The following is a 22,872-nucleotide window of genomic DNA, read 5'->3' as shown; positions in this document are numbered from 1 at the left end:
TGAAAGACATAAAAAGAGAAAGGAATTGACACTAAGTTCAACCATTAAAAATTCATTTGAATTCAGTACATATATAGTATTTTAGCTGCTGGCATATATGTATACTGAAAGTTCCAAGGTAGAAAAGAACTGTATAATATGGAGTCATGAAGAATGAGCAAATGGCATGGTCTCCTAAGTATGAGAAAAGTCTATCTGTTGAAAATATAACAAGACAAAAGATCAAAAAATGAGCATTTAGCTGTAATTTATACATATTCACCAAAATCAGAAATAGAAAGAAAAAGTGGTTTTCTCAAAATGAAAAAAGGAAATCTCAAAAAGAAATGGCAATTCATTTCATAAAACATATCAGATATTTTGTGGTGGTGGTGGTTTTAAGAAAGTACAGTTATGTTTTATAAGTCTTCCCAAACTACCCTTCTTCTTCCCCTGCTCTCTACACATAAAACAAATTGTGGAAAAGATAACAGAGACTTTAAGAAATATGTACATATTGCATAAATCCAGATCTCCATTTACATATAGAAAAATTATAGAAACAGTGCTTCCAGAAAGAAAAAAATACTAACAATATCTGTTAAACAATAGAAAAATGTTTTGGTTTAATACAAAATACTCTTGGCATTCCAAAATACCTTTGTATTACTATGCACTGTCTATAATATAATAGCAAACAATTGTTCGTTGTTTTAATGAAAAAGTTTTTATCTCATTTTCTTTTCTTAGATGGTACATTTCTGTAAGTATCTTAATCGAGAACTTAATTGAAGGCTCTAGAAAATATCACCAACAAAGGACATTTGAGTTTCTACCACGTGTAATGGTTGAAGCCTTGTAAGACCTGGTTTCTTCCTCAGGCTTTATGGTTCCTAAATTTAGTCACACTACACAAACAGGTGATCCCTACAAAGATCACCTGCTTCTCACAACCCAGGTCATTTACACAAAAAATACACTATGCCTTCAAAGGTGATTTTCTCGATCACAGAAACTATTTTTAGTGGCTGTCTGCCACCATCCAACTACCTATTGTGACATAACAACACTTTTCTATTATGTCTCTCTCTCCTTCTACTCATTTTTCATTTAAAGTTGACTTTCTTATATTTGAAGAAGAAAAATCCTGGAATCTGTGGTTTTATTTCTTTTCAAATACATTCCCTCCTCTCCATCTCTACTGCCAATGCCTCAGATCAGATCCCCATCATCTCTCACCTGGACTACTGCCTCCAGTCTTGTCTCCCTCAAAGCCATCCTCCACACAGCTGGCAAAGTGATCTATTTAAAACAAAAATTTGACCATGTCACTCTTCTTAAGATTCTTTAATAGTTCACCATCAAGCTAAAATCTTCTCAATGGCCTCCGAGGTCTTTTATGATTAGGCCTCTACCTACTTCTCCAGCTTTACCTCTCCCCACTCCATACCTCAAATTCTAAACATGAACACACACACAGATGCTTCCTGCTTCTTTGTGCCTTTATTCACAGAGCCCTGGTTACCTGGACTGTGATCTCCTCCCACCCTTCCTTTGACTGCCTGCCTTCTACTCATTTTATAACATTCAGTTCCAGTGTATAACCTCCCCTAGGAAGCCTCACGTGCTCCCCCTCCCCGTACTCTCAAAAGCATTACACTTGCTATATTTGTACCCTTTATCTTTATAATATCCTCAATTGATTTTTATATCCCAAACTTTACAATGTATTCCTTGATATTAAAACTCTTTTTCTAGCAAGAGTTACATAGGATGTGTTCAATAGCTGTTAACTGAATGAATGACCAAATTATACAAAACTATAAGTGACGGGAAATAGTGAGATGTATTTTAATCTTAGAATAGCATTAACCAATGTTTTAAAAATGGCTTCATAACCGTCTACAGAAATTCCTGTAGTAGGTTGGATCTGTAATTTTCCTGATAGCTTTAGAGTTTACTTCACTTCTTCACATTCCTTCCTCCTAAGAGGAATGTATCCTTAAAATTTCAGAGCTAATTAAATTTTGTCCCACATTAAGATTATGACAAATCTCAAGTTATGTCCAGATGTCCTGTAAAGTTAACATGAATCAGATGTATTATTGCTCCTTGTTTACATGCAGTTACAAGGAATGGAAACAGCTGTACTAAAGTAACCAATTAGGATTACCAAACAAATAAAACACCATATTCTATGAAACATCCTTCAAACTGATCACATGTACTAGGGTTTCCTTTATTCTAATAAGAAATCATCCACTCTAGCAGAATTTCCATTGGGCTACAAAATGCCAATCCTTTATTAAAATGAAAAGAACTGCCAAAAAGTATAGAGAATATTTGTAATATTTATTAGGTTCTATAGCGAGTACCACATGATCCACACTGATAAATGTTTCTTGCCAGTAATGGTGGTAACAAGATTAGAATGCTTTGTGATTATTACTCTATTATTCTGTTTAATTATTATCAAACAGTTCAAGTTCATTTTCTTCTTGTTGTATAGAAGTCCCCTTGCTGGGGCGCCTGGGTGGCGCAGTCGGTTAAGCGTCCAACTTCAGCCAGGTCACGATCTCGCGGTCCGTGAGTTCGAGCCCCGCGTCAGGCTCTGGGCTGATGGCTCAGAGCCTGGAGCCTGTTTCCGATTCTGTGTCTCCCTCTCTCTCTGCCCCTCCCCCGTTCATGCTCTGTCTCTCTCTGTCCCAAAAATAAATAAACGTTGAAAAAAAAAAATTAAAAAAAAAAAAAAAAAAAAGAAGTCCCCTTGCTTGAGATAAAGGGTAGAGGAACAAAATCAAGGGTAACAAGAACTTGTGTACTCTCAATGACCAACTTAGAAATAATAATTAAGCAGATATTGAAGCCAACTCTTAAATCCTAGCAAGCCAAAACCAGCAAAAACCATACAATTATACCTTACTTTGTAAAACCCAATATATGAACACTTAAGGTTTACAAAATTAATAATTTTAGTGAACATCTACCATACACCATGCTGAGCTTCAGAATATCAAGATTATAAATCACTAATAACACCTTTTGGACTTACTATAAAAGACTACTCTCCGTTCTTTCCCCCAAATCTGCCTCTCCCACAGAATTCCCTGTCTCAGTCAACAGTAATTCCTTCTTTTCAGCTGCTCAGGCCAAAAGCCTTCAAGTTTGAGTACAAACTTCCAGCTATAACATGAATAAGTTCTGGGCATCTAATATATGATTATAGTTAATAATACTGTATTATATACTTGAAAGTTGCTAAGCCAGCAGACAGTAAATGTTCTCACCACAACATAAGAAATGATAATTACATGTGATGCAGGTACAGCTAATGCTATGGCGGTAATCACTATGCCATATGTAAGTGTATCAACACACTGTACACCTTAAACTTACACAATGTTAAATGTCAATTATATCAATAAAGCTGGGTTAAGAGAACCTTGGAATCCCCATGGACTCCTTTTTGCTCTCACATACTACAACCAAACCATAAGGAAATCCTATTGGCACTGCCTTCAAAGATATACCCAGAATCTATCCACTTCTCACCCGCTCCACTATTTCCTTGTTACCACCATCATCTCTCAGCTAGATTTCCCCACACTCCTGATTTCCATGCCTCTATCCTTATTGTCTCCTGTCTATTCTCAATACACCAGCCAGTGTTTAAAGCGTAAGTCAGATTATGTGACTCCTCTGCTCCAAACTCTGTGATAGCTCCCTACCTTCGAGTGAAATGTGAAAGTCCTTACAAGAGCCTGCGAGGTCCCTTGCAACTTGTCTTGCCCAATTCATCTACACTCCTCCCTAGTTTACCTCGTTTTGCATACTGGCCTCCTTGCTATTACTCGAACAAGGCAGGCACACTCCTGCCTCTGGACGTTTGTCCTGGCTGTTTCTTCTGTCTAAAACATTCCTCCCCAGACATTCACATGACACTTAACTCAAATGTGACCCTCCTGGTACAGCATTCTCTGACTATTCTATTTTAAAATGCAGCTATTCCTGACAACACTCCCACATACCCCCTTCCCATGTCTCCTTCCCTTTTTCTCTCCAGAGCTCCTCTTACTACAAACTATATAATTATTACATTCATATATATTATTTAACTGCCCCCAACTAGAGTATCAATTTTATGAGGACAAGGATTTTTGTATGCTTTGTCCACTGATAAATTCCAAGCACCCAGAACAGTGCATGTATGTAAGAGTCTCTCAAAAAACATTTGTTGAATAAATGAATCACGGGTACTGTTATGCTCACATACTGTACCACTATGAGAGGACAGAACAGAAAACCAAACTCTGGATCAGAAAAGGTTTCAGAGAAGAGAAAGCATTTAAATTAGGTGAACAGGAACTGTGCACTCACAGTGCACAGGCTGTCAGTGTGCAAGGACAGGTCTATGACATGTGATTCATCTGAACTGAAGAGAAGCTCCATCAAGCTTGAAAGGTTTGTTAAAGGCATGAAGTTCAGTTTCTTCAAAACCACACTATTTGAAAAATGGCAAAGAGCACAATTTGATGCAAACTTAATAAGATGTATAGAGGCGAAACAATACTGTACCTTTCTCAAATATACAAAATAACAAACACAGGATAAAAGTTATTTTTGAGGCCAAAGTACTAAAAGAACCATGACTTGGAAAACAATCCTTTTCACTCCCCACTCCGGTTCTTCCCATCTCTACTTTTATGATTTTTTTGGTCAAGTCAAAGATCTTATTTCCTTCCTTTCTTCTTTCTCCCCCCTCACTCTTTTGTTCTCATAGAACTAATAAGGGTCAATTTCCTGTACAATCCGTCTGCACAGGATATCCATTTAAACGCCATCCTATCCGCTAAGCATCAAACAAAAGGAAAAATGTTTCAAAGACAGAAAACATCCTAACATTTTCCTGAGGCCAAGAATGAACACGTATTAAATCATAAAGAACTAAATGCAGGAGAACAAGCTAAGGGATGGGGGGGGGTGGCGGGGAAGCCTATAGGAAGAGCAAGTAAATAACAGTGTTATCCAGTGGGTCGTAGTCTATGTCACTTTCCTCGTCAGCTTAAAAAAGACACATCTGGATGATTCAGATGTACTGAGCCTATACAAATGCAAGTGTGAAGGCTGGAAATATTTTTGAAAAATGTGAAATCACTACTATATATTAGGTATGCATTATATTACATAACGGGTTAATTTTTCGTTAATCACGGTTTTTGAGGTAGATTATGGAGCTAAGATGAGACAACAATATAGGACCCAGGGAGCAGAAATAGGGTTGTTAAGTAAAGGTTGATTTTATTACTTTTTTCTACTGACAGACTTGCAGAAGACAATAAAAATAAGGCAAAACATAGAAACGGCAGTTTTTAAAAAGTAAATTATCAGGATTAAACTAGTTAAAATCTAGAATAAAACTCAGACTCAAATTCAGAGAAAATTCCTAAATTTAATGTTTAATTTATTAAAAAACACTTTTCACCAATCAGTCGTTCAATAACTTTTATCAGTTTAATTAGAAATTGTTAGATAGTGGGGCACCTGGGTGGCTCAGCTGGTTAAGCGTCCAACTTCGGCTCAAGGTCATGATCTCACGGTTCATGCGTTCAAGCCCCATGTCTGGCTCTGTGCTGACAGCTGGGAGCTTGGAGCCTGCTTTGGATTCTGTGTTTCCCTTTCTCTCTGCCCCTCCCCTGCTCACACTCTGTCTCTCTCTCACTCAAAAATAAATAAAACAGTAAAAAAAATTTTAAGAAACCTGTCAGATAGTAACTGGAGAAATAAATATACAAAATTTTCAGTTGAGGCATTTCTAAGCATTTTACAAACCCTTATCTTGCCAGAATTCTACTTTACCTGACTGCATATTCTCTGAGAAGCTAATACTTTTTTTTTTTTTTTTTTTTTGAGAGAGAGCATGCAAGTGGGGGAGAGGGGCAGAGGGGGAGAGGGAGAGAGACAGACAGAGAGAATGAGAATCTTAAGGGATCCTGAGCCGAAATCAAGAGTTAGATGATCAACAAACTGAGCCACCCAGGTGCCCCCAAAGCTAATACTTTTTAATACTGTTTATGTAAGGTGGTTGGAAAAATCATTCAACAGTTCTCAAGGTAACTTAAGTACTTCATCTCAAGCCATATGTATCTTACCACAAAATACTACATATCACTCATTTATTCTTTCTTTCAGTAAGTACTTACTGAAATCCTACTATGAAATACCAGAAAAAAAGCAAATCGTTCCTAAATGGATGATGAAGTATAAACCTGCAGAGAAAAGTTTCCTTGGAGAAAACCTGTTTACAGTAAAATACCACATACGCTTTTAAAAGAGGAAACGCCCTAAGGAGACTCATCTTTTGCATCACTTAAATTAACTTCACTGGTCGAAACTGACGACAGTAACAGGAGTAGAGAAAATTTTTTGAAATCTCCATTCATGTTTGGTTATTGTGAGTATCAACCCTCCCCCAAACTATCACCTTGGAACCATACCTGTCACGTTGGGTAGAGCAGTTTCTGAGGCCTCACTACTGCACAGGCAGCAAAGCGATGTGTCCTGATCTCTGCCATAACTATTGGGTGGAAGCAGGACTGTTCCAAGGACCATTCCTCTGCCCAGAAGCACAGAAGTTAAACTGTTCTATGTAGAGGAAGTCTTAGAATTCCACTCCCTGACAAGCAATACCACATGCATGTGACATTTACTCATATACTCAGTGGCCAGAGGAAACCAATAGAAGGGTAAGCATTTACAAGTCCCAAAGTGGGCGGAGAGTAACCCAAAGGAAAGTGTCTAGTAATCAGCAAAGACTGAGTCAGATCAAAGTTACTTCAGAAGAACCTTTGGAAATGTTTTGAAAAAATAAGTAAAAACCAACATACACATGAGTAACAAATACAAAAATATGTAGGGATTAGTATATATAGATGGGATTTCTTTCCTAAATGGATGATGAAGTAAGCCTGTAGAGAAAAGTTTCCTCGGAAGAAACCTGTTTACAATAAAACACCACATACACTTTTAAAAGAGGAAACGCCCTAAGGAGACTCATCTTTTGCATCACTTAAATTAGCTCAAGTAACCACAAATCCAAAGTGAAAGAAATAGTTACAATCTGATTCATGAACAAAGAAACCAGGAAATGACTGCCTTCACTAACATTTCGGCTCTACAGCTTAATACGGTTAAAAATACAGCATGAAAAAAATATATGGCATGATTGCAACACGGATGGACCTAGAGGGTATTGTGGTAAGTGAAAATAGACTGAGAAAGACAAACACCATGATTTTATTTATATGTGGAATCTAAAAAACAAATGAGTACACAAAAAGCAGAAATAGACCCATAAATACAGAGAACCAATGGTTGTCAGGGAGAAGGGGGTGGGCAGATGGGCATTCGGATGAAGGGGAGTAGGAGACACAGGCTTCCAGTGGTGGAAGAAATAAGTCATGGGGATGGAAGACACAGCATAAGGAGAGAACACTCAATGGTATTGTGACAGCACTGTGTCGGCTGGTGACTACATTTAATGGCGAGCACAGTCAAATCACTATGTCTGTACACCTGAAACTAATACAACATTGTGCTAAGAATACTTCAATTTAAAAATAACATTTTAGGGTACCCGGGGGGCTCAGTTTAAGCGTCTGACTTCGGCTCAGGTCATGATCTCACTGTTTGTGAGTTCGAGCCCCATACTGGGCTCTGTGCTGACAGCTCAGAGCCCGGAGCCTGCTTCAGATTCTGCGTGTCCCTCTCTCTCTGCCCCTCCCCAACTAGCGCTCTGTCTCTCAAAAAATAAAATAAAAACGTTAAAAATAAAAAAATAAATATAACATTAAAAAAATAAAAAACTGACACGATAATGTTGAAAACTTCTGAGTGTTAACACTTACAAGTTTTTTTTTCCTTAATTTTTTTAAATGTTTACTTTTGAGAGTGAGCAGGGGAGGGTCAGAGAGGGAGACACAGAATATGAAGCAGGCTCCAAGCTGTCAGCACAGAGCCTGATGCAGGGCTCGAACTCACAAACGACCTGAGCTGAGGTCAGACGCTCAACCGACTGAGCCACCCAGGCTCCCCCAAACTTTTAAAAGTTGTAAAAGTAAAAAGCTAGTCTTTATTAATATAAGGAACAAAGTTAAGTAAAATGTAAAAATCTGAAAATAAGAGTAACTTGTTGAGAATTAAGTAGGAAAATCTGCAAATAATACACTAAATTATTTAGTGGTGTAATCTACAAAAATAACACAAGAATTTTTGTAACTATACAGTTAAGAACACTCATTGATCAACATTTACCAAGTACCTACTATGTACCAGCACTGTGCTAGGTTTCAGGTCAACAAAAGAAACAGGGTAAAACTATAAGATACCAGGACTGAAATAGCCTTCCATGAAGTTGAAACAAATTATGTCACCTCAGAGAAAGAATGTCTCTGACATAGGTCATTATTAATAGCTTAAAAAAACAAAGCTTATACTTTCAATAAAATTACCCTTTATAAAACCAGTATTGTTAACATCACAGAAAAAGCAAGAGTTAAATGACTAATGGTTACCTCAATTAATGACTCAGTGTTTCAAACACCAGGTTGAATTTCTCCTTCCCTAGATTATAAAAAATATAAGAGAAAGGAGCTCCATAATCCATATTCTAAACATATCTATATTCCATACCACGTAATTTACTATTTAGTTAGTAAATCTGCTCTTCAATTTACCAATAATTAATAGTTACAACTTAGGAAACTAGAAAAATTAAGAAACTACAAAAGCATAATGTAAAGAAAACGAATATTTTTGTGCTGCTATGCTGCTTCCATCTAACCCATGTAATAGCTTTTAAACGTTTTAAAGAATAAAATGAAGACTGCATACAAAACTAATCACCAAAAAATGATACATGAAAGCCTAAGAAAATTAAACTCAACAAAAGTATTAGTAAGACACGTTCTTTTTTTTAAATTTTAATGTGTTTTTATTTTTGAGGGAGAGAGGGAGGGAGGGAAGGGCAGAGAGAGAGAGAGAGAGAGAGAACGAGAACGAGCAGGGGAGGGGTAGAGAGGGGGGGGGACCCAAAATCTGAAGCAGGCTCCTGGCTCTGAGCTATCAGCACAGAGTCCGATATGGGGCTCAAGCTCACAAACTGTGAGATCATGACCTGAGCCAAAGTCGGATGCTTAACCAACTGAGTCACCCAGGCACCCCAAGACATGTTCTCATTTTAAAAATTCTTTTTCAGTTTATAACAGTGATATATGCTCATTATAGGAGATTTGAGAACTATATATAAATAGAAAGACAACAGCACATCACCCAGCACTACATCCTCATTTGTTGAATTGTTAAAGTAACATTGATACCTTTGCATTTGGCTCTTTTAATCTGCATAGTGTTTCATTCATTCAGCCAATATTTACTGAGTGCCTACTAAGTGCAAAGCACTTTACTAGACAGGAAATATCTATCAGATGCTAAGCAAGAAATAAAGTCCATGAGAGATGAAGATAACAGGCTGGGAGGGGAGGAATTTCACTACTTTAAAGAAGGTGACATTTAAGTAAATGCCAAAAGCAAAAGAAGAATCTAAGCAGAGAGAATATAGCAAGTGCAAAAACCTAAAAGTAGGAAAGAACCTATAGGAAATGAAAAGTGTGGCCTGTAACTGAGAAAGTCAGAAAAGAAGCATGAAAAGAAGTTAGTAAGGTAGACTGGCTGGATGACCAGATCAAGCCCATAAGGGTTTAGGATTCTTTTCCAAATACAATGGTAATTCACTGAATAGTTTTATGCCAGGAGGTCATATGTTCTGACTTCCATTTTGTAAAAGACAAACACTCTGGCTACCGGGCGGGGAAAAAAATGGATTAGATAAGAAATAACATCAGAAATAGGTAAATATGCAACAGTTCGAGAATGGACTCACACTGGCTTGGAAAAGAACGGTGTCATGAAGACAAAAGTGGGAGAATTTAAAGATCCACTTTACAGATGGAACTGACAGGGCTCACAGATCACTTAGATATGAGGTAAGACGAGGGTGAAAATAAAGAAAAGCTGCCAAGTTGCAGGCTTGAATAAGTGGGCAGATGGCTATGTAATTTACTCGAAACGAAGAGCGCTGTAAATCAAAAGTTCCACTGTAGACAAGTAAATGTGAGGGATATAACTAAGCACCTTGATCTACAAATCCGAGGCTCAGAGAAGATCTTGGGTGTCAGACATCAGCATATATGTGGTGTCTAAAACCATGAATCTGGATGAGATCACTTAGGGAATCAAGAGTTAGGTGAAAGTACAGGATCATGCTTAGAGGGGGAACGATGACTTCAATACTGCAGATTTCTCATTTGAAACATGGAGGCTACAAAGAAGGGAAAAAACATGATCTTAAGTGCTTAGAGAAAAAACTGTCAACCCAAAATTCTGTCCACAGAAAACATCCTTCAGAAATGAAAGTGAAATAAAGACATCCTCAGCTAAAGGGAATAACTTGTTGTCAGTAGATACGCTCTCAAAAAATTCAATTCAGACATAATGGAAATAATACCAAAAGGAAATTTTCGAATATTAGGAATAAAAAAAGAGAAATAAAAATGGTAAATAGAACAGTCTTCTCCTCTTGAATTCTTAATATTTGACAGTTGGAAGCAAACAGTGTAATGCAATCTGTAGGGACTTGTCAATGCATGTGGATGTATGACAACTACAACACAGGGAAAAGAAAACTCTTATGATGGTAAGGTTTCATATTTCACGTGAGGTGGCAAAATACTCAATCTAAGGAGAATGTGAAAAGTTTGGTATTTATATTGAAATCCATACAGTAACCACTGGAAAACCTATACAAAGAGATACAACCAAAAACAACAGATAAGCAAAACATGTTAATAATCCAAGAGAAAGCAGGAAAGGGGAAACAGAAGAACAGGAAAAAATTAAATGGTAGACCTAAATAAATCCAAACAAATAGTGATTAACATTAAATAAAAATGGTCTAAATACAATTAGAAGGCAGTTTGTCAAAATAGATAATGTCTGATCCAACTACAGGCTATCTAAAAGAAACCCACTTCAACTGTAACCACAGAAGTAGGTTAAAAATGAAAGGATGAAAACATATGTTTACACAAAAACCTGTAAATGACCATTTATAGCAATATTCATAATAGCCAAAAGTGAAAACTTTAACTGAAATGTCCATCAATTAATTAATGTATAAATAAAAATTGTTCAGCAATAAGAAAGAAGCACTAATACACAAATGAACCTTAAAAACATGCCAAGAGAAGGAAGTCAGTCAAAATGAATACATGTTGTGTGATTCCATTTAGATGAAACATCTAGAATTGGTAAATCCATAGAGAAAGAAAGCAGATTAGTGGTAGCCTAGGGTCAGGATGTGGGGAGGAATATGGAATGATTGCTACTGGCTATGGGGTTTCTTTTTGAGGTGATGAAAATATTCTAAGATTAGGTTGTACTGATGATTGAAAAACTCTGAATAGGGGCGCCTGGGTGGCGCAGTCGGTTAAGCGGCCGACTTCAGCCAGGTCACGATCTCGCGGTCCGTGAGTTCGAGCCCCGCGTCGGGCTCTGGGCTGATGGCTCAGAGCCTGGAGCCTGTTTCCGATTCTGTGTCTCCCTCTCTCTCTGCCCCTCTCCCGTTCATGCTCTGTCTCTCTCTGTCCCCAAAATAAATAAAATAAACGTTGAAAAAAAAATTTAAAAAAAAAAAAAGAAAAACTCTGAATATACTCAAACCACTGAATCATATACTTCAAATGGATGAATTTTATATGTGGATTTATATCTCTATAAAAGCATTAAAAACATTATGCTATGTGCAAAAGGCCAGATTTAAAGTCTACATATTGCATGATTCCATTCATATGAAATACCCAAAAGAGCACATACACAGAGACAGAAAGCAAATTAGTGGTTACCTGGGACTCGTGTAGGAATGCTGACTGACTATAAAATAGTACAAGGAACCTTTTGGGTGATGAAAATGCTCTAAAACTGGATTGTGGTGAATGTTACACAACGATGTACATTTTTAAAAAATCACTGAATTGTACATCTTTTAAAACTCAAATAAAAGCTCAATAAAGCTGTTTTTCTTAAAGCACAAAGGGTAATAAAACAAAAAGCAAAATCAGACTTTTGTCTGAAAGATACTGTTAAGAGAATCCAAAGACAAGTCATAAACAGGAGAAAACATCTACAAATTACATTTTTTTTAAGTTTATTTATTTTGAGAGAAAGTACACGCGTGCATCTACATGTGTGCAAGTAGGGGAGAGGCAGAGAGAGAGAGGGAAAGAGAATCCCAAGCAGGCACCACGCTGTTGGGGCAGAGTCTAATGTGGGGGTTGAACTCACAAACTGAAATCATGACCTGAACCACAATCAAGAGTCAGACACTTAACCGACTGAGCCACCGAGGTGCCCCTGCAAATTATATTTCTAACAAAGGATACACAGCCAGAATACATCAAGAACTTTCAAACTTACAAGTACGAAAACAAATCACTCAATTAAAAAAATGGATAAAAATTCTCTTCACCAAAGATAATACAGGAATAACAAATAAGATGTTCAACATCAGCAACCATTAAAGAAATGCAAATTAAAACCACAATAAGATACCACTAAACATGTACTAGGAGTGATTAACCTAAAAATACTAAGAATATCAAATACTAACTATGGATGCAAACCAGCTGGAACTCTCATAAATTGCTGAGTAGAATGCAAAATGGTACAGCCATTCTAGAAAGCAATTTGGCAAAACCTTGTAAAACATCACTTATCGTATGATCCAGCAATACCACTCCTAAGGATTTGTCCTGGAGAAACGAAAACTTATATTCATATCAACACCTGTTATGTGAATGTTTATGGCAGCTCTATTCCTAACTTCCCCAAACTGGAAATTAATCTAAATGTCCTTCAATGGATGGGTGGATAAACAAACTCCAGCACATCCATACAAGGGAATACTACTCAGCAAAAAAGGAATGAACTACTGCAAAGGGAGAGGAAGTGTCTCAAGCAGACTCCATGCCCAGTGCAGAGCCTGACGAGATGCAGGGCTCAATCTCACAACCATGAGATCATGACCTGAGCTGAAATCAAGGGCTGGGCACTTCACCAACTGAGCCACTGACGCACTCCTGGAGCTGTCATTTTTATAACGGCATGTATTTCTCAGAGTGGAGAGCCATACCTATCCCCAAACAGACCACTATCCCTTTTTCCTATCAGCATGAAACAGCATCACAGAGTCCTACACACAGAAGTATTTGAAAGGGGTCTTTCAATGACTATTTCGGGATCTAACGGTAGACCTTTAAACATGTTCAATTCCGTTATTATTGAGCTGAAGAAACAAAGCTAGTGTCAGAACCAGATGATCTCTAGGATGGCAGCTGCACCAGCCCTGCCTGTTATTATTAACCCTTGCCCCTCAACCTCCCAACACAGCACCAGACTAGAATTCTAAGACAGAAGAACACCACTCCCACACTGTGCTACTTTACTCCTACATTCACCTCTTGACCTTTCCTTTTGTGAACTCAAGGCTTTAGAAACAAAAAGGTGGCCTCTCATTACAAAAATCAATCCCTAATATTGAGGGTTTTTTAGTGTTTTTTTTAATCCAAGAGCTCAGGCTCTCTATTAAGTAGCGCTGGGCTCTGCCATTCAAAAAGTGAGGTGTCACTGGTTATTTAAATATTTGAGAGTACAATTTCCATTTGTACCACAGGGGGAAAATGGTAAGTACTTTTATGGAGTTCTTAAACGAGATTAAATTCATGTAGAGTGCTTGGGGGAGAATCTGACACCATAACTGAACACTTTCTGTAGTCTAAAAGGGGCACCTTCCTGCTTGGAAAATAAATCTATTAAAAGGTAAGAAAAATTTGTTGGGCTCGAGTTAAAAGATCTGTAGGGCTAACAAGAAGTTAAAGGTACAGAAATAAAAGTAAGCAACTGAAGGGTCTCTAAACTTTTCCAAGAGTAACTCTCTTTAGGTCAGTTAGTAATAGTAGGTATAGATTATCTTCTTGGCTCCCATATAGCTCACGTTTGAACACATCACAAAAAGTCACAAAAATCAAAATGGTGTTTTAATCAGGACTATGCTCAAGCTCTTCCTTTGTCTATTCAAATCCTGTATTATCTTTCAAAATGTAGTTCAATTTCCTAGATTCTCCCTGGACCCAACCTCTGACCATTTCTAATTAAGTAATCTCTTCCTTTGCCTAAAACAGCAACTGCCATACTATCATGGGACATCTTCTATAGTGTACTTACTATAATTTATTCATTCCTTTTTTGTGTGTCTTTTTTCCTCCAATAAAATTAAGTTTTTACAGGTACAGAACCATTATGTTTCTCTCTCCAATGAAACCCAGCAAATAAATAATGATTGATAAAAAGGATTAACACTGAAGCCTTGCGTTCACAAAAGGAAAGGTAAAGGGGTGAATACCAAGAATAAAGTAGTACAACGTGGAAGTGGAGTTCTGCTGTCTTAGATTTCTAGTCAGCTGCTATGTTGGGAGGCTGAGGGGAAAGGGTTAATAACAGGGTGATTAATAACAAGGGTTAATAACTCAAAATTCAGTGTGAGACTTGTTACAAAAATAAAACCTATTATAACAGCATCTTTTCCCTTTCTCTACACCAGTGTTTCTCAAATTTTTTTTCATTATCACCACTCCAAGGATTAAAATTAAATTTAACTTAAATTAACTAGTTTAATTTAATTCAATTTCTTCCTAACAAGAGAAATTAAAAACTGAAAGGATAAGATTTTGTAGGGTAGCACTGAGCTTTGGAGGATTACAAACCAATGTAAATACCTAAGTTATTATCACCCCTGCTGAGAACGCATGCTCTATACCTAGACAAATCTTCCAAACACTTGGAAGGTCCCAAGAGGATTCATTTGTTCCTGTTAGAGTAGGGGCTTGTTCTAATTACAAAATCATAGATGTCAACAGACTTGGATTCAAAATTTTCTACTACAGAGAAAGGAAGAGCACATTTTCTAAGCAGCAGGAAACACACACACACACACACACACACACACACACACACACTAAACAAAGTCAGAGAAGAAAAAGGATTGAATACTGTGTTTTACAAGACCAATTAAGACATGGGGGAACCTGGGTAGGCTAATAACTAATACATCTTCAAAAAAACACTCCTTAAATATGTGTTCAACATTTATTCAGCAAGAAGCCTGAAGTTAGCCCTGAGGGAGAAGGGAAAGCAGAAAGGAAAAAGTGGTCCTGAATAATTCAAGTCCTGACTCCGCAAAAGGCCCTGCAGCGAATCAGAATTACCCACCTCAGCAGGCACTTTCCCATGCCCTTTGGTGGTCTCAGGCTCTAGCCCAGACATCTTATAAAAATATTCCCCAACACCACAGATAATACTCTTTATAAGAGGCTTTTTAGAAAACAATTTCTTCACCCTGTTACATTTCCAGTGAACCTTTAGAAAGTGACACTGGAGAGGAGCCTGGCTGGCCCATTCCTTAATCCAGTTCAGTGATTTTGCTGCATGAGAAATTTGGCCTGATTACAAGAGAAGAGAAGCCTGGAAATGTATGTGTGTCTTAGTTGGGTAACGTGAGATATTTGTGGGTCCAACAACAGACAACCTTGACATCCAGACAAAAGAATTCAGACTGTATTGGGATACAATAGGTAATCATTCCACATTTGTGAGAATTAGTAACACATTGATTGTGGTATTTAAAGAAGACTGGTCTCCAATGCTCCTGATGGACCCCCCTGAAGTTAAAGAGAATAACTAAAAGTCTGATAAGCAGGGATGATAAGGGCATGGTCATGGAATGGACAATGATGATTCAAGAGATCCTTTTTTTAAAGATTTTATTTTTAAGTAACCTGTACACCCGACATGGGGCTTGAACTCATAACCCCTGAGATCATATGTTGCATGCTCTACCAACTGGAGCCAGCCAAGTTGCCCAAAAAATTTTTTTAATTTTTTTTAATGTTTATTTTGAGAGAGAGAAAGAGAGAGACAGAGAGCGAGCGAGTGAGCACAGGGGAGGAGCAGAGATAGGGAGAAAGAGAGAATCCCAAGCAGGCTCTGCACATTCAGCACAGAGCCCAACACAGGGTTTGAGCTCACAACCCATGAGATCATGACCTCAGCCAAAATCAAGAGTCAAGACACTTAACCGACTGAGCCACCCAGGCACCCCAAGAAATCTTTTAAAGAAAAAAGTTGATAATTATCTAGGAACCAAGTAGATATAGGAAAGGAAACTAATAAGTCTCTCTTTAGTTTGGGGTAAAATGAATATAAAGTAGTAACATCCAGATTTCAAAGACAGAATTATAAGACTAGAATATCAATGAGGTATACTCACTAAAGACATTACTTTAGGAGTTATCAACCTGGTTCAATCTTTTATACAAAGAACAAAGTTCTGAGTACTCCATCAAGACACTTTTTTATCAACTGAAAAAAGTGGCAATAATTACAGGGTTTTGTATTCAGTTTCCTAAATACTCTCTAATCCAAAATCACTTCTTTCTGGATGGTACCAGATAACAGAAACTTCTATCCTCATTCCTCTTTCCTTCTTCCATGCATCCTCCCTAGGTGCAATCATTCACATCTACCACTTTTAATTATAAACTCTAGGCTACTGGCACCTGTATTAGTTTCCTGTGGTTGCTATTAACAAACTGTGACAAATTGGATGACTTAAAACCAAAGATATGCACTCTGGAGGCCAGAAGTCAGAAATTGGTATCACCGGGACAAAATCAAGGTGGTGACAAGGCCTCGGCTCTCTTCAGAGCTCTAAGGGAGGATCCATCCCTCGCCTCTTCTAGTCTCTGGTTGCTACCAGCGCTCTGGGCTTGTGGACACATCACTGCAGTCTTCGAGACCAGCATCTTCAGCTCTCTCTTCACATCATCTTCTCCTGTGTGTGTGAAACCTCCCCATCTCCCTTTTATAAGGAAACATGTGATTCTACTTAGGACTCACTGAGATACTCCAAAATAATCTCCCCATCCATCTATAAAGATATCTCCCTTGCCTGCTTTTCTGCCATGAAACATTTACACTTTCCAGGGATTAGGGCATCGGTATCTTTTGAAGGGGCACTTTTCAGCCTACCACAAGCTCCCAAATCCCACCAACCTCTAACCACTCTCCTGATCAGTTGATATGTAGCCTATAGCCTATGATAAATACATAAAACAGCCTATAGCCTATCGTATATACACTTCGACACCCTGAGAGAACTGAAAACCCGCGGTTTCGACTTCTGCTTTCATTTATTTTTCAGTTTAGTGTGCACATGCATGCATGTGTGTACTCTTATAGCTGTTTATGGCATACCCATTCACCCAGGCATCCAACCCAGAAACCTCATCAGCACTCTAGAAACCTCTTCCTTCCCTGATTCCCTCTATCACTATTATTCTACAGATTCCACCTCCCAAATCTCTCTCAAATCCATGTATTCTACTCCCTTACCACTGTCTTACTTTACACCCTCTTTATCTCCTTTCCTAAGCTGCTACGATATTCATCTATCTGATCTTCCCGACTTGAGTTTCTCTCTGCTCCAGTCTAATACCCACACTGCCTCTAAACTGGTATTTTGAAGGGGCAAGACCACCTCAAGTTATGTTCCTACTTAAAACTTCTAAGGGTCTGGGCTCTCTACTGCACAGTTAAATTCCAAATTCCTCAGCATGGTATGAGAAAGATCTGCCATGGTATGGCACTTGTCAGCCTCTCTAGCCTCTCTTCTCCCATCTTCCCTGTATCTTATGCTTCATCTATACCTCTCCCAGTAGTTCTCTGAACATTTCACTTTGTTCAATCTTTGTACATGCTAACTCTCTCCTACAATATTCTTCCCTTCAAGGTACCTAGTGAACTCATTTAACACAATTCATACCTCTTCTGTTCAATGTTCTCAAAAGTACTCTCTCTTACCTAAAATAAAGTTTATAACTCTACACTAAGTCATAATCACACAGATTTTTGTTATTAGTAGTTATTTGTGAGGGAGAAATACTGCATAACACAGAAACATACAAAGTACTATTATTTATAATGTGTGACTCCAGCCTCACCCCACTTAAGGGCAGGGATTATGTCTTATTCATATCTATTTGCCTAGAACATGTATTCAATAAATATTTGTTGACACATCACTTTCTTAATTATAGAAACAATACTTGCTCATTTTCTAGAAACTAAAAGACACAATACTGAAGACAATTAAAAGCAGTTATGATCCCATCATCCAGAAATAATTGCTGACATATTTTTCAAACATTTTTATCCAGTCTTTTTCTTATCTTGTTCTTCAAGATGTTCTCTAATACTGGAGTGCCTAAGTGGTTCAGTTGGTTAAGCATCTGGCTCTTGATTTTGGCTCAGGTCATGATCTCACAGTTTGTGAGTTGGAGCCCCACATCAGGCTCCTCACTGACAGCATGGGATTCTACCAGCAACACCCCCTGCCCACTGCCCCTGATCTGCTCCTCCCTCACATGTGCTCTATCTCCCTCAAAATAAATAAAACTTTTTTTTAAAACTCCAAAAAAAAAAAAAAAAAGATATTCTCTCATACATACTTTTACAGCAATTTTTAGCCTTGAGGCTAATATTAAAATATAACCTACCAATTCCTATAATTTAAGATTTGGAATTTGGCAACAGAAGGAATTTAGTCCTTGGATTTGTTTGGGAAATGTGCAAATTTGATTTATTTCATTTAGATTTCTGTTCTAGATATTCAGATCTCTAAGATCCAAGATCAGCAGAAGTGATACGTTTTTAAGAAATTTCAAAGCAAACTTCATCCCTAGGTAATTAGTTTTTATACATTTATAAAACAATTTTAATTTTCAAGGATGAACAAAATTTAAAACACACATTGTGATCCACTCCTCAAGTATTTTACCCACTTTATGGCCAAAATACCCAAGTGCCCAAAAGTATAAACCATCCCCACAGGTTGCCAAAATTAAATTGCAGAGTTTTCTAAGTGTTTCAGAAATTTATTCTAATGAGCTTATAATTTTATTTTTAAATGGCATGCTAAATCATGTGCTGGTCTTTATAAAACAGAAATTGAAATCTCCCCACTCCCTCTCAGAGCTTCATTTCCTCACAAAGTTGAATCAGAAGTTTGGCTTTCAACTCCACCCTCAAGGAAATGGAAGGCATGTTATAATTTATTTTATTCAGAGACATGAGTGAGACACATTTTTCCCGTGTCTTTTGCATTTTCCTCCTGTTTCTTATTAGAAGGTATGGTCTTTTCATGCAACTAGAGGTAAGATCTATAATTTGGTCCTAGATAATTGTATTTCTTCAATGGGGTCTGAAGCCCAAACTCTTGCTAACAGAAAGTGTTATCCTGCCTTGCTTAGTTCCATGTGCAGGTGTCATTCTTGAAAGAGGATCTTGTATGAAGGGAGTGAGATGAACGGGGGACTCAGGAATTCTTGTGTTCTAAGAGCACCTCATTAATATCATCTAAAAACACCCTCTTCTCAGGGCGCCTGGGTGGCTCAGTCGGTTGGGCGTCCGACTTCAGCTCCGGTCATGATCTCACAGTCTGTGAGTTTGAGCCCCACATCGGGCTCTGTGATGACAGCTGGAGCCTGCTTCAGATTCTGTGTCTCCCTCTCTGCCCCTCTGTCTCATGCTCTGTCTCAAAAATAAAAACATTAAAAAAAAAATTTTTTTTAAAGCACCCACTTCTCATTTACTACATGATAATAATAATAACCCTCTTTTTGAAGGTATAAGTTGTCCTTTCTTTAAAATTTATTTATTTACTTTGAGAGAGAAAAAAAGAGAGCACAAGCTAGGGAGGGGTAGAGAGAGAATCCCAAGAAGGCTCCACGCTGTCAGTACAGAGCCCAGTGTGGGGCTCAATCCTATATACCGTGAGATCATGACCCAAGCTGAAACCAGGAGTCCGATGCTTAACTGACAAAGCCACCCAGGCATCCCTGAATGTACAGCTGTCTTGAGATAACATTAAGATACATGCATTTGGGAAAGAGTCACCTGGCCATTGTCAGATCAGACTCTTTAAACAGATAGCTGTTTGCATTCAACAATATGATCACTAATTTTGTCTGTATTAATCCCTGTATCTTGTACATAGTAGGCACTCAATTATTTTTAAATTAATGTGCACAAATCTCTACCAACATGCAGTTTCCAGGCAAACTAAAAATGACTCAAAGTTGGGGTGCCTGGGTGGCTCAGTCAGTTAAGGATCTGATTTCAGCTTAGGTCATGATCTCACGGCTAGTGAGTTCAAGCCCCGCATCAGACTCTGTGCTGACAGCTCGGAGCCTGGAGCCTGCTTTGGATTCTGTGTCTCCCTCTCTCTCTGCCCCTCCCCTGCTTGCTCTCTCTTTCTCTCTCTCAAAAATAAATAAAACATTAAAAAAAAATTTTGTAAATAAATAAATAAATAAATAAGACTCAAAACAATTCTAGCCCTCTCTACAGGACTGTAATGAAGTTACCATTTATGGAGCACATATGTACTAGGCACTTTACAGACTTTGATGTATTATAATTTGTAATATCATTTCCTACAGCTCTGGAAGACAGGCATTACTGTCACCAACAAATGCTCAGAAATGTCAGGTAAATTACCCAAGTTCCAGAGCTGGTGAAGCCAGTTATACAAACCTCTAGCTCTCATCTAACTTCAAAGCCCATGCTCCTTTCACAATTTCAGGATGCCTCACTCATTCCATAGAAAGTGATACAAAAACTGGTCCTTCTAACCTTCTGGAAGAGAATTTCAAAACAGATGCCCCAAGTGAAATGACTTTGATTCTTCTGTCCATATATAAAATGACATTTAAGGGTCAAACCTGAGAGACTAATTAGAATGCAATATACATGTGCTTACCAACCTAGTCCATTCCATCACAGAAAACTTGAAATTTCTGCCATTTATTCCCAGCAGAATAATCACAGATTTTTCCAGAATGCACAATAACTCAGGGAGGAGTTCTAAATATTTGTATAGATCATGTCAGAATCTAGAAGGCATGCAAAAATACAACCTCTGTTCTGACTGGGCAATTTTCATCTCTTCTTTGAACAATTTTATTTAGACCAAAATGGAATGGATGGTGTCTTTTCTTTTGATATGTCCTCAAAGAAAGGAAGAGCTGAACAAAAAGTCTTCCCTTAATATATGGCTCATCTCACAAACATCACACACAAAAAGTAATGTACATATGGGTATTCATTAGGAAATGATTCTTACATATCTTAAAGTTCTCTAACCTGACCCTTTAGAACACCTGTCACTGCGCTGTAGATAATTCAGCAACAATCCTTTCATGTAATGATAAAAAAAAAAAAAAAAAAAAAAAAATCAAAAGAGCTGTTTTTCCTGTTTCACATCCATGGAGTTAGTTTTCTAATATCTATGAGGAGGCATTTCTATGTGCAGACACAACATACACTCCCTATTCTTGGGTCCTGGCTGTAAGCTATTTCCTCCTGAACTCAGGTATTTCTAATTGCCTTAAATGAGGGAAATAAAACTTTATTCATTATCCTTATTTTGGCAGCTATTAGCTGTCCAAAGCAATAGAATCCTCCCTATGGGATGAGTGTTAAGAGGTAAAAAGATAAAGTCATAGTTCAAATTACAAAGTTATTTTGGCTTAGTGCTCATATTAATATATATTTTTTGTTCAAATAATCTATAAAATACATGCTCAGGATTTAACCTCTGTGATTTCACTGCAAAACTCTATATCCCCAGCTTAAAACAAGACTATCACCAAAATTACAAAAGTACTGAAAAATTTTAACCAAATATCTTTGTTGATAAAGATCTCTATTAAAGTGGTTTTTTTGGACATCTGTCAGTATCAAACTGTGAATCCCTAGTACTATATGAACACATGCTATTCACATTATGTATATTATATATTTACATGACTGTGTACTATGATTCATAGTAAAGTTCACTATTATCACTGGCTTAATTTATGATGTGTGATAAAAACCATTAACACGACCACAACTACCAATAATGTTTTTCTAGACCACTAGTCCAAGTATCAGGTGAGAGCTATAGAGGATTTTTAAAAAGAAAGAAAATGAATACTTCAGAGGTATCTAAAGATAAAAATACAGAATCTTTTTTAAGTTTATTTTGAGAGAGAGAGAGAGAGATCGATAGATCATGAGTTGGGGAGGGGCAGAGAGAGAGAGGAAGAGAGAATCCCAAGCAGGCTCTGCGCTGACAGATGTGGGGTGGGGATCAATCTCACAAACCATGAGATCATGACCTGAGCCAAAATCAAGAGCTGGATGCTTAACTGACTGAGCCACCCAGGTGCCCCCCAAAATACAAAATCCTTAAGAACAGGAGCCAGCAAAGTTTGTTTATCAAGATAGCTGGGTCCAGGTCAAGAAACGAGTGGCTTTGTTTATTTAAACTATCCCAAAAGTACGACTAATTTCAGTTTTGTTTTCAGTTTTGCTAGATTTTCACTTATTCTATCGTTATGGCAGAAGGGCAAAATGTGTCCAGTAACAACATTTAGAGGACAGACTAAGAAAGAACATAAATCAGACATCAAAACTCTTCATGAATGGTGAACGAGATTGTGAGGTAAAGGAGTAAAGGACAGAAATGAATAAATAAGAGGCAGGTGGGGAATGTTATACTAACCCCATAGGAGCAAGACTAAAGTCTGGACTTTTGATTGAGCACCATACCATCTAGTAGAGAATAGAAGTCAGAGACAGAAAATTAACATCTAACAATTGTTGAATACCTGCTTCTCTATA

The 22,872-nt window shown here is 37.6% G+C and overlaps 1 protein-coding gene across 5 annotated transcripts in view; it reads right to left on the bottom strand.

Annotated features, from left to right (window-relative positions):
* Positions 1-22,872, bottom strand: part of ABL2 (ABL proto-oncogene 2, non-receptor tyrosine kinase) — a 108,037-nt gene that overhangs the window by 24,101 nt on the left and 61,064 nt on the right. For 2 of the 5 annotated variants that reach the window (XM_047076932.1, XM_047076934.1), the window contains exons 1-2: positions 6,474-6,620; positions 1,219-1,281 (exon numbers count right to left, since the gene is read on the bottom strand). In XM_047076932.1, coding sequence (XP_046932888.1) covers positions 1,219-1,281; positions 6,474-6,588 — 178 coding nt within the window. In that variant the 5' untranslated portion in view covers positions 6,589-6,620. Of the gene's footprint in view, positions 1-1,218; positions 1,282-6,473; positions 6,621-22,872 lie in introns of those variants that run through there. The other 3 variants (XM_047076931.1, XM_047076933.1, XM_047076936.1) reach the window with 2 other exon arrangements.

This window comes from Lynx rufus, unplaced genomic scaffold, assembly GCF_022079265.1.
Source record: "Lynx rufus isolate CCGP_SWC_20201006 ecotype Redwood Valley unplaced genomic scaffold, mLynRuf1.p SCAF_15, whole genome shotgun sequence".
Lineage (NCBI taxonomy): Eukaryota > Metazoa > Chordata > Mammalia > Carnivora > Felidae > Lynx > Lynx rufus.
This window is presented reverse-complemented; position numbering and strand designations above follow the sequence as displayed.